We start from the raw sequence: 13,014 nt of genomic DNA, 5'->3' as shown, positions 1-13,014 counted from the left end.
GCATTTATTAAACAAGATTGACCAGATGACCAGGCAAGGATTTTTCTCCATTTTCTCTATTAAAACAATCTCTTTTTCACCTTCATGTTTCTCTATAAATAGTGGTGCACTTCTGTAGCTGTAGATCAGGGCATAACTAACCTTAGTTCCACCATGTGGATGAAAAAGGGCAAATTTACTTATTTGATCAGATAAGAAACAGAGACTTGTATGTTTGTGACTTCCTCTGGTGACATAAAGGCTAGAAAAGTGCAGTCTGGTCATTCCCCTCTTAGAAGGTTTTAGAATGGAATGTCTGGATATTGTTATAGACTCTCTAATTTGCATCCTCTTGCAAAATAGTAACTTGTGTTTAAATACAGAGTGCAATATCGACAGTGATAGTATGCAAGATGAAAGTATTTCCTGCCTTCCCCTCTGAAAAGAATAGCTGAAGGTCCTTTGTAATATATCTTTTATAATGTGGGTTACAGAGTTACTACTTTTCTTTTGGTTCGATAACACAAAATGGTCAATGTTTTTGGTTCCAAACCCTACTTCTGAGGGAGAAGGAGGGGAGATAAAGCAGGTACAGTAGTAACTACTGATTATTTTTGACCAAAGATAATGTTTTCTGTTGTAATATGTCAATGTTTTTTGTTGTTAGGTTGTTGAAGACTATGCTGGAAGATGGCAGGTTCCTTTGCCTCAGCTTCAGGTGCTTCAGACGGCGCTCTGTTGTTTCACATCTGCCTGTGTATCATTCCCAGCTGAATGTGAGCACGTACAATACGTATTGAGTAGCCTAGCTTTGTAAGTACATTTTTTTTTTTTAATTACTTACTTTACAATATAGACTGTTCATGTTAGTTTTATAATAGGAGGTCCTCAGAGCTTTTAAGAGTAGTTTTACCAGGTGTCATAGGTATGTGGAACCAAGAATTGCTAACTGAGGATACAAAAGCTAGAATTTAGTTTAGTCTTTTTATGTCCTTGTTAAATATTCAAGTCATGTATTACAATATTGTGTCATAAGGGTTTCTGGCAAAATCAATAATCTAAAGAAATAAGTGTTTGCCATACAGACTTATTTTTGGAAAATCTTATTTTGTAATATTTGAAGACCAACCTTTGACAGTACATAATTGTAAATAATTTATCTAAAGTTTTTACTGTTTCACCTCTAGTGATGTAATAAGCTAAGTAAGTATTGGTTAGGATACATTTCTTTGTAATGTTTAAGAAATGAGTCAATTTAGAAATGGATTTTTATGTTTGAGTTATCAAAGTGCTTATGGGAATGTCTCGTTACACAGTTAACTGACAGAAAGTCATATTCAACTTGAAAAATGGAGCTGCAAAATATTAGGTTATAAATCTTGCTCTAATCTTTCTTGATGCATTGGTGGCTTTATCATGTGAAGACTGAAAGTGTCAGGGTAATGATGATCAGTAGATGAGTAAAAGTCCCACTTTTTTTTTTCTTGTTCTAGAAACCTACTTTTCAGGTTTCAAAACCTCAATGTTGAATGGAAGCAAAAAAAAAAAAAAAAAATCATTAAGTGAGTTAGATATACTTAGCTGAGATGCAATGTACTTGATCTCTCAGCAGGTGAGGACAAAAACCTAAAAGCTAGCTTTGTGAGTTTGGTTTGAGTAAATCAGATTTACTTGTCCAGCTGGTTTAACTGCTTTCTTGTTGATAGGTACTTTCAGATACAGCTCAGTATCTCAGTTCAGAATTTTGTGTGGGAATGTCTTGTTCCCATGTCACCTTGTCATCAGAAGTGAATGCTTTCCTAGTCTTCTTGTCTTAGTTTACTCTGTCAGGAGGACTGGGTTGCTTATTCTTTCCACTGTTCTTGAGCTATTAATACTAATTACATAAGAGTCAAAGCTTTATTCTGTATGCTTACAGAGTATACGCTATCTTTAAGTGTTGGTGAAACTTCACCAAAGAGCTTTACTGTGTTGTGTGTGTATGAAACTATTTGACGTGGACTATTTATGTAATCATGACCATGATTTTTAAAACTGGAATGCTCAGGTATCAGAGAATGACTAGCAGTTGCATCAAAACATGGTGACCTCTGTTTTTTTCCTACTGTTTTTTAGGAAAAAACCTTCAAAGTTCAAGCCACACTTTTTATATACTTTTAAGTATCAAAGCTTAGGAGGAGAAGTGGTAAAAATTTGTGTATTTGTTGTATGTAGGGTGGTCACTTCCTGATAATCTAGAACTGAATTGGTCACCCTTGTCTGTCTTGGTTTTTGGAGCTGGGTTTACTGACTGAGATTTTCTTCCATTCTAGAATGGCAGTTTATTTTTTTCTTCTGAACTGACTGGCATAGTTTTGTATGTAATACCATAAAGGGATCCTGAGGCTTAATAGCTGCAGTTACCTGGGAAACCTAGCTCGAATGTCTTTTGAAAATTTGGTGTATATTAAGTCTTAGTTCTTGAAGAGCTAAAATCTGCCTGACTGTATTGTCATACTCGAGTTAAGATTTCCTTGGTAACCAGACAATAAACTATTAAAGGTAACGACTGCTGCATTTCCTAGACTTACTAGCCTTGCTGTTCATCATAAATGAAGCAACATCTCTATTGCCATTAATATCAGGGGGGTTTAATAACAATGTGAGCATACTGGTGTTCTTAGGCAATCTTCTGATGGCAGTAATATTGAAATAGGTGATAAATCTAGAAGCACCCTTATTATAAACGGATGGATGTAAGTGTGCATGTGCAATGCTGCAAACTGGTTTAAGATAACAGGGCCAAGCTGGAGTTGACTACAGTAATTTTAACTGAATGGAGACTGGTGATGAGGAAATAGAAATATTTTGATAGCTTCCTTTTGATAAGAGTGTGGAGCAGGTGCATTGATAGGGAAGAAAACTGTAGTTTATACTTGTTTGCTACTAATTTCCAGATTTTTTTTTTTTTCAAGATCCTGTTCTCTTTAAATCAGTCAAAGCAAATGAAAGCACATGCATGTATCATTTGCTATAACTGGTTTTGTCATATTATTTAAGTTCTAGTTTGGCTGCTTTCCAGATCATGATGTGACTCATGCCTGACCTTTCCTGAGAGTCAAATATGCTGCAAAATTTTGTTTATCAACATGAAATGAGATAGTGCTTTTCAAAACATAGTACTTAATTGGGTATTGGTTGTTTCTTCATTCCATATTTGAGCTGAGAGTTGAGGACCTAATCGGAAGAAAAATTCTGTTACTGAACATAATGAATGTGTATCTTAAATTTTCTAGATCTGTTTTTGACATAGCTTATCACTGGTGAAAAAATTACTGCAGCATAATCTAAAGGAAACCTGATATTTTTATACTTTTGCATTATTCCCATATAAAACTTCATTTTGTTTATGTAAATATTAAGATCTTTTAATGCACAGTATTTCTGAAAAATGTTACTGAGAGCAAAAATTGCCTTAAGTCTTTAACTCCTTTGAAATAGCTTTATTAAAAAGGAAACGTTTTGTAGGAATACTTTGGGCATTAATGTCAAATATGTTGACTTCAAATTTGGGGGTAACTACAGTGAATTTAGTTGTTGTGCAGAAGAGTTCCTTGTCCAACTGTTCGTGAAAATCTGCCTTTTGTTTTAAGAGCTGTCACAACAAAAGACTAAATGCTGTAGTTGTGAAAGAAATTGACATCAGCAAGATCTAGTCTCAAAAATGCATAGGTTGGAAGAATGCTGGAACCTCTATCAGGAGTCATCTTCTACCTCCTCCCTCTCTGCCTTCTTTTTCTCTCTGTTCATTTGGAAAAAAAATGTCTGGAATAATATTAAAGAAAATTATTCCTAGTTTCTTCTGTTACAAGACTCAAGCCTTTGCTGTTCAGTCCTGGTTTTTTAAGTGCCCTAGATGCATGGTTTTTCTTTTAGTACCATCTTTCTCTCAGAGTTGCTCAGTTATTGTCTGCTGCTCGTGACTTTTTCAACCATCACTGGCAGATTATGTTAGTGCAATACTTGGTAGCTACCTTTTCCAAATAGAAATGAAATTTCTCAGATTCTTAAGGCAGACCAATAGCAGGTGCACTGGAGCTGTCTGCATATCCATGAGATGGGGCTACTTAGTTTTTGATTGAATTGACTGCATTGCAGGTAGCATCTGGAAGTATGCTTCTCTACGTGAAGACCTAAGATGACTTGAGCTCTGGAGAGCAATTTTTTACCAACCTCTCTGAGTCTGCTATAAGGATTGTTTGTCTCGGTCACTGTATTAAAAATAAATAAAATGCTAGGCAGGTATTTTAAGATGATGGAAAACATGGAGGCCACAGGTCGGTTTGAATCTAGGCTGCTGTTGAAATGATCAGTCTTGTCTTGTCTTCTCCCTTATCTGCCACCTCTTTTGAGGTAACACTGGTGAATTCATGCACACAGACCTGATTTGCTTAAAAATATGTTGGTGGTAAAATTGAAGTTTTATCAATTTGTTTGAAGGTCATGCAGAAGACCAATGTAGTTCCATTTGTACAAAAGCTCTCCTTTTGAAAATAATAATCTTCAAAGACTTTTTTTGGAAACATGAAGTTAATAGCACCTTTAAATCTGCATCTTCATAGAGAGACTTCAGTGGGTATTCCAGCAAGACAGGCTGAAATGGAATGAAATGTGTTAGTAGAACGCGTTTTTCATACTGGAAAGTATGAATTGTTGGGAATCTGAATTCATGTGAACTTACTATTCCTTGAATGTAACTCCTTATACACTGTGCATACTAGAGTAGTTTTACAGTTGTCCTCTTTCCTCCTCAAAATTGCTGCATATCTGACATGCTTTTGCTTCTGAGGAAGGTTCACTTTTGTAATGGTGATTGGGGAGCAGCACTATGGAGGCTGTAAGAATTCTTTGGGGGGAAAGATGAGGCAGGTACTGTGAGTCTAAATGCCCTGAATTTACAGAAAAGGTGTGGCAGAAGGGATTCTAAATTGTGTTTAAGTGTAATTTGTTTTATTACTGTTTTGGTCTTGATAGCTTATCTATAGCCCTATTGTGTTTGCAACTTGCTGCCTGATGAAAAATGTGTTTGGGAGGTGTGTGTGGAAGTCTAACTGCCAACATCCAGTAGAAAGTATCAGACCAACATAAAATTTTCAAAATATGAGTTGTGTTTAGAGAGTGTGGGCTTTAGCCAGACTTTTACAGTGACTCTGGCATGGGCACAGGTCTAGAACTTATGAAAGTCCTAATTTTGTTCTTAGTGCTGTGAAAACTAATAGACTTACAGTAGTTTCATTTTTTGAATATTTTTAGTTTGGTTGACTTGTTACTACTTCTGTTTTTTAGGAGTTTTTTTGAATTGCTGCTGTTCTTTGGAAAGGATGAGTTCTATGAAGATCCTTTGAAAGATATTTTAGGTTCAATCCAGGTAGTGTTGCCTACTTTCATATAAACATTTAATACTATTTTAGAACACATAAAGACAGTTTTGGTGGATATATAACCTGGAGGAAACATGCCATTATAGTGAAAGAATGTAGGTGCTTTACTTACATTTATATGCAAAGGAAAAAAAAAAAAAGGATATTTCAAGCCATTCATTCTTACATTTGTTACCAGTATTGCTATTTGAATCTATTTGGACTAAGTAAAATGTACTCTTGGTTTGTAATGCTGATATTGTTAAAGACCTATTTTGTGCATTTCCCTTATAGACGAGGGAAGCTCTACTGGTTTATATCTCATTAGAACTTGGTGTCATCCAGTGTTATGTACCAGTTCATGACATGAAACATTAAGTTTCCCTCTGTGGTTTTAAACAGTAAATTTGAAATTGAACTCCTCAGGTCAGCATAAATACTTGTTGTTTAAAACTGTTGTACTCTTGGCTAGACTGGAATGAGGTTTTGTATGATTATGTACAGTTGCATAAGGTAAATGATCCTGGATTTAAAAACTTAACTCATTTTTTCAGCTAAGTCTCTGTGACCTGGATTGATTTTGAGAATTGAAATCACTGCATGGGTCCATAACTAGTTGTGTCACCATGAGAGGAAACTTTTTTGTAGGGAGAGGAGGGATGACAAACAGAATTGTTTCTTCTGTTAATACTGATCATGGAACTGCAGTTGGAAAAATAGCTATCCCTTTGTGATTTTTATGTTGATACCTGTTTGTTACTGCTGCTACAAATTAATGTGTCAGCACTACTTAATTATCAAACCAGCAGGAATGACATCCTTCTTGATTAGAATTGGTGGAAGAATGGGGTCAAGGAGTGGTTTAGCAGCCTCAGGAATGGGTAGGGTCTCTTCCATAAGAGTAATGGGAGGTTTTGGCAGTCCTGCAGTAAGTGCTTTTCAAAAGCTGTCTATGAACAAGAAAGAATTTAGGAAAAAGAGTGATGTATAATACTTTCTTCTGTGCTTTTGAATTACAATTCCCAATTACTTTGACTTTTAAACAATGTATTAAAACTTATCTTTACATGATTATCTAGACAGAGAATTTCTGAATCGGTTGTATAACCAAACGTAGTGAAAACCATTGTTTCAGTTGACCATTTTTTAACCATCAAACATATTAATCTGAATAAAAAAATAAAAAAATAGGTGAAACAAAGAATTTATAACAAAAAAACATATGTGGAGAAGTTAATTCTATGTGCATAGAAGCCATTCTTCAGCTATATCTTTTTGTTTCAAAGTTAGATACCTTTGTCTTGTGATGAAAAGTCTACTGTTGATTAATATTAATGTTGACACTTACCAGCAGATAACAAGGATGGGGGGTGGAACTTGGCATATGTAAAAACCATGGGTGGCTAAAACTTTCTGGATTATTTTAAGCAAGCATAATTTTTGTTACGTAGACATTAGGAGAATTGGAGAAAAATGGTTGCTTGAGGGTTGGTGACTCACGTGGCTTAATTCAGTTTTCCCCTCCTAGAATTCAGACACCATCTCTGGATCACAAATCCAGCATCAACATGTCTAAATCTGTGCAGACTAGCATGAGGAGAAGACTTCTCCCACAGTGCATGCCAGTAATATCTCTAATTCAAAGAAGGACATTTTTGCATTGTTAAGCAAATGACAGTGTGCTCATATAAGACATGATCATTCTGGCTTACACAGTTCTGTATTAGTGTTTTTAGGGAATTTAAGTTGTTGCTTTAGGGCTTTGTGTAGGCCTGGTCAATAAAAGACTTTGTACTTGAATTACTGAATGAGGAAATATTTAAACATGCATGGGTTTTCTTGTTTCTTATCTTTCAAATGGCCTAACTTTATTATTGGACAACATTGGTTTTATTCTTTCTAATTGTTCTTCTGTTTGCATGTAGGAATGTCAAAATCTTCTAAATAGATACAGAAATATGAACCTGGAACTAGTGACTCGCATCATCCGAGATGGTGGACCGTGGGAGGATCCAGTATTACAAGCAATTCTTAAAGCAAAGCCTGTATCACAGGAATTAGGTATTTCATTTACCACGTTAATCTTTTAGAGTACTGAAAAAATGTGCAAAATTATGCTTTTTTGATAGGGTTAGGTGTTGTCAGCTGGCATTGCACACAGTTTACTATTTTTCTATGGTAAAATGTACTGGTCCTTTTTATTTGAAAGAAAACTAAATTTCTTTGCCAGTAGTTTAAGTCTACTTTTATAGTGTAGAGATCACATTATTCGGATAGAAGATGCTACTGAGCAGTTACTTGCAAAATGAATTTACCAAATCTAGGTGTTCAGCCGCTGAAAGAGCATGGAGAGTGACTTGACTTCAGTTAGGCTACTGAAGTAACATGTTCAGGGGAGGACCTAATGTGTATTTCTGTCTCATGGCACTCTGACTCATTGAGTTGTTCTTTTAAATTGTAAATACTCAGGCTTGTGGCTTTTCTTGGTTTTGTTTAGAATGAGGCCTGTGACTATGCCTGATAGCTGCTTTCTGGTTTTGTTTGTGTAATTCCTAGAGTAGGAGAAAGATTTCTGTTCAGGCTGCACAGTAAACCAGCACTTCTAACAGTGTGTGGAAACAAACGTGACCAGAATGTTAATGGAAGTTCATAAGGGGAAAATAGTCAATCTGCAGTAAAGTCTTTACTAAGGTCTTATGCAGTGTATTTGCTAGCAGTGTTCACAGAGGGCCTCTTCAAAAGTTGTTTCTCTTTGATAATGATAGAAAATACTAGTTCTTCCCTAGTTACTGTGGTATAATGCATGATTCAAATTCATTACTATGTGTAAGTCAGAACAGCTCAGTGATCTGCCTCCTTAACCAGAGAAGGTATCTTAATAGCAAATTAATGTGATTAAGTGGGTAGTCTGTGTTTTGTCTCTCTTTTGAAGCAAGCACTTGAGCAACATCGTTTGCCCATGATTTCTATTATATATCTTATAAACTTCTAGTCAAATACCTACAGGAACAAAATGAAAACAAGGGTAATCCTTGTTTTGTTCTGCATTGCATGACGAACTCTAGAAGTTTTGGTGGTTATCTGAAGTTAGGTCTCAATCTCCATCTCTTCATCAAAGGATTAGTTTAGTCCTTTGCCTTAATGATTCCTCTGATCATCATGAAGCCTCTGTATGATAGGTAACAGTTTGAAGATTTATGCTTAGTTTTAACCTGGCAGAGTAGGAATGAGACTGCCTGTTGTCACTAGAGGATGATTTTGTTTCCTTTTGTTGCAGACCATACCTCCTTACCCTCTGCTTCCTCCTTTTATCTTCCAGTATCCTCACGCACCCCCTTGACATGTCTCATCTGCGATGACAAACATTTTACTTTAGATAATATCGTTTGGAAGCTTTTTCTTTCTTGTCTCACTTCCTCTAAAATCTGATTATTGTGAAGTCTTACACAAAGCAAACGTTCTGTGCTGCTTTATAGGCTGGCAGTGTTTGGTGTATATTTTGAAACCTGGCCACGTAGTTCCCTCAGGGGTCACTATTTTAAATGAAGAAAACTGCTTATTATTGCTGAATCACCAACCGTTACTTGCAAAAATCAGTTTGATAAGTATGTGCTGTGTGAACTGCATAGTCCTGTCTTGGATATATTAATTACATGGAGACTCTTAGGCCAAGACAAACCTCTCTGTGTCTTTCTTTACATGAGTTGTAGTATACTTTGACATGTTGCGGTCTATTTTGAGATGGCTGGAAAGGAGGGCAGTCTGAGTTTAAAGAACACTAACAGGGCTGAAACATAGGAGCAATAAACTTCTAGTAGATATGGGAGAGTAAGTCAGCCTGCTGTGAACATCTAGAAGAATATTGCAGACCAGAGGTACACTCTGATGTAAGCATCTAATTAATTTCTAAGCTGATGATTGGCATCTATTGCTCTAACGCAAAGCATCACACGTGCTGCCTGGACAAGAATAGACATTGTTTTACACAAGCCTTTTTTAAGGTAACACAGTCCTGGCTAAATGCTACTATAGCTAGCAGTTATCTTTTGCTTGGGGGGTTAGAAGAGCTGTAAATGCTGCCTTGGGGAAAGAGGACATTCCACTACAGGAGGGAGCACTGTCCTGCCAGCTCTATAGCTGGAACTCGCAGACTGTTTAAAAACAGTGTTGGAGGGTGTAGGAGATCCCTTTCTCCAGGAGCTTGTGCTGTGAGAAGTGAGATGCTCATGTATGGAGCAGAGGGGTATATTGACCTAAGAGTTCGCCACACAGAAAGTGGGAATTATATAAGAATTTAACCTGTTTTGTGGACTTCTAAGTGTTTCTGACCTAGTTTTTCAGTGTGAATATTCAGTAATCTGTTGGCTAATGTTTACGTATGAAACTGATGATTGGGTTTATTATTGTAAGTACGTTAAGTCAAAAAAGGAGAGGCCTTTACTTGGCCTTAGATTGTTTTGCGTGATCACGTTTTCTTGCAGATAATGACGACTGTTAGACACTGGCTTTTTTTTGTCATCATCTTTACTAAGTTTGTACCCAGAAGTGCTAGAGGATAGTGGGAATGAGATTTTTCTCTTATGGTGGACCTTACGGTACATCTATTAACAAATCTCATCTAAAACCCTATATCACCTCAAATAATATTTCTTAAATGCTCATTAGCATAAAATACCATTAGCTTGTGTAAAAATAAAGATGCCAGAAAAACCCTGAGTATAAGGAGTCTTTCAAGCCAGGTGTCCTTTAAAAAAAAAAAAAAGTCTAAGTGAATGCTTGTTATACAAGTAATCTTTTTATTTTGGAAAAAAAAAAAATCTCTTAACTGTTCAGACTGTGGTTTTCAGTAACCACTTAAATTTTCTTAATCATTTTAAGTGTCACTTTCAGTTGCTTGTAACTTTCTTAATATGAGTTCCTTCTAAAGTGTAAAACTTCCCATGCTCACTTCTAGCCTTCATTGACTTTACATTGACAATCTCTTTTCTTTTCTTTTTTTTTTTTTTTTTTTTTTATATGAAAAACTGTTCAGTCCTACAGGGTATGCACTAGAAATTGTGGTATTTTAACTTTCTCTGTTAAGGTAGCTGTTGAGAATATAAGAGGAAGATCAGGCCATATTGTCCAATACATTACATAAATGTTAACACACTATGCAGAGTGGGCATGTACTTGACAAGATGCAAACAATTCTCAAAATAAAAGCAACTTTATTGCATTTTGTACCCTTGAGTGATATTTTACGTTTTAATCCTGAGACACTAGAATCTGTGTGATCTTTTATAATAGAGATCTAAAACATGTCTTCGATGTATTTCATAATTTACCAATTACTTAAATGTTAAGTATTTTGAGTACCTGAGTTGAAACCACTTCATTCAAGTGTTAGCTTTAAGATTAGCTTTTAGATCTGAAAAACAGATTTCCAGAAATCAGGGCCTAAAATTTGAAGATATTTAGGGATTTAGAATTATGCACAGTAGCACTTTAAGAGTAAGAAAAATTACATTCTTCCATTTTTCCAAGCAAAATCAAGGTGTTCAAAGCTACTTAAAGCAACAGAACGTGAATTGTAGTTAACTTTTTCACCACTCCAAGCTCTTCCATTTTAATGGGTAATGAGTGTCCTGAGCTGTTTTAAATATTTATAATTATAGCGTTGGAAGGGATGTCGATCCTATACTTCAGACAATCACCCAGATTACAGTGCTGAGAAAGGAGGGAATTTTCTTTCTCAAAAATGTTTGTATCTACTTCTATATAGTGTATATTTTACTAATGCTTTGCAGCACCTAGTGTTGATCTGCTAGAAGCAAAATACTGAATTAGATTACTGATGTAAGAAAAATAACCATTTCTGTTTCCAAGCAGAACAACAGATTCTTGATGGTATTTAATATGGTAGCTTCTTTAGCAGAGCCTTTTTTATATTATTTGTTGACATTGCACTATTAAAAACAACATTACATTTAAATATATTTGTTGTTTGGACTTCATATTCTAATTGCCTTTAAATCTTTCTTTTCTGTACAGTTAACAAATATTTAAGCTCTGAAAATCCACTGTTCTTTGAACTACGTGCCAGATACCTTATTGCCTGTGAACGCATCCCTGAGGCAATGGCTCTTATCAAATCTTGCATAAATCATCCAGATATCAGTAAAGATCTGTATTTCCATCAAGCTCTTTTCACCTGTCTTTATATGTCACCATTAGAAGATCAGCTATTCCAGGAGGTATTGTTTGTCAGTATGCATTTTTTTAATGAAGATTATACTTAACTGTGTACAAGTTGTCAAGAGGAGTATATGAAACTCTGTTTTTGTAGAACCAAATGTCATAAAATCAGGCAACTACACTGGTGTTGCTTAACTTAGTGCTGGCTTAAGCTTTGAAAAGTTAAATGTTAAGTGCCTACAAATCTTGTTGACCTAAATGCAATTTTTTGGTCAAGTTTACTTGTAGATATATTCCCTAAATAACTTGAATCATTAATATTTTGTAACTTCAGTGTATTGAGTATTTTACTATTGACTATTATTTTAGCAAAAGCACTTGAGCCTAACTGATGTCAGTCCAGTGTTTTTTACATTATATAGTTTTGTTAGCCTTAAAGTTTTTCTTTAAATGATGTCCCAGTATGTAAAATGACACACTAGCTGAATGTGGCCCTACTTTTACCACTGATAGCACTTACTAGATAACAATGCTTTTCTTAACCTTAAGAACAAGCTACCACCATGCAAAAAAGTGCTTTTGTGTACTTTCAATTTCTCAGGCAATTCTGGTTGTCATTACTCTAACAAATATGAGAGCACTTTTTAAATATCTCCCAGATCTCTATTTACAGACCTACACAATAGCTGTTCCAAAGAAATCCTGTGTTAACAGCAATTCCTGAACTTTTCAGTAGCTTCTTTAATATAGCAAGGTCTGATAGGTTTTTATTTCATGTTAGCAAATTTATCTAAATTGATTTTATTTTAATTGTATAGCACTTGTTGAGGACTGATTGCAAGAGTGGAATTGAGATCATCTGCAACACTGAAAAAGAAGGGAAGACTACCTTAGCCTTACAGCTATGTGAATCGTTCCTAGTCCCACAGCTTCAAAATGGGGACATGTATTGTATATGGTAAATACTTTATTTCTGGTGAAGCAGCTTAGCAGATAATAAATGCTTATTGCCAAAGTGAAACTCATCTAACTTTGAGATGTAGCTCAAGTTTAAAATATCGGATAAAAGCATTCTAACATGATTTCTAAACATTCTTAGTACGTCTGTTATGCCTGTTGCCTTTCTACACACAGTCATGTACAGTGGTAGCCTACATAGTACATAACAGTTATTCACTGTTTCAAAGTAACAGAAGGGTGAGCCTTTAAGTGCTTTAGGCTATAAATATGGCATTTATTATTAGCAATATGTAACAATATGCATTCTGTAGACTCTCTGGCAATGCAGATATTTTGCTGTTCTGCTAGTTAAATGACACTGCTTATAATAACCAAACTGTAGTATGTCACCAATGTGTCTAAAAAGAGAATATATGATTCTGAAAATGTTCTGTGAATTATGCAAGCTTTTATTTCATGAACAGAGCCCTAATGTAAATGGTGGTCCTTTAGAAAACAT

The 13,014-nt window shown here is 35.3% G+C and overlaps 1 protein-coding gene across 3 annotated transcripts in view; it reads left to right on the top strand.

Annotated features, from left to right (window-relative positions):
* The window catches only part of ZNF654 (zinc finger protein 654), a 37,174-nt gene that overhangs the window by 12,216 nt on the left and 11,944 nt on the right, over positions 1–13,014 (top strand). For 2 of the 3 annotated variants that reach the window (XM_042788513.1, XM_042788512.1), the window contains exons 2-6: positions 647–792; positions 5,305–5,386; positions 7,304–7,439; positions 11,412–11,614; positions 12,374–12,513. In XM_042788513.1, the coding sequence (XP_042644447.1) occupies positions 647–792; positions 5,305–5,386; positions 7,304–7,439; positions 11,412–11,614; positions 12,374–12,513 (707 nt within the window). Of the gene's footprint in view, positions 1–646; positions 793–5,304; positions 5,387–7,303; positions 7,440–11,411; positions 11,615–12,373; positions 12,514–13,014 lie in introns of those variants that run through there. The other variant, XM_042788514.1, reaches the window with a different exon arrangement.

The sequence above is a fragment of the Tyto alba genome, unplaced genomic scaffold (genome assembly GCF_018691265.1).
Source record: "Tyto alba isolate M040663 unplaced genomic scaffold, T.alba_DEE_v4.0 Super-Scaffold_14, whole genome shotgun sequence".
In the NCBI taxonomy this organism is placed as follows: Eukaryota; Metazoa; Chordata; class Aves; order Strigiformes; family Tytonidae; genus Tyto; species Tyto alba.
The sequence above is the reverse complement of the archived record's forward strand: the minus strand, read 5'-3'. Positions and strand labels throughout refer to the sequence as shown.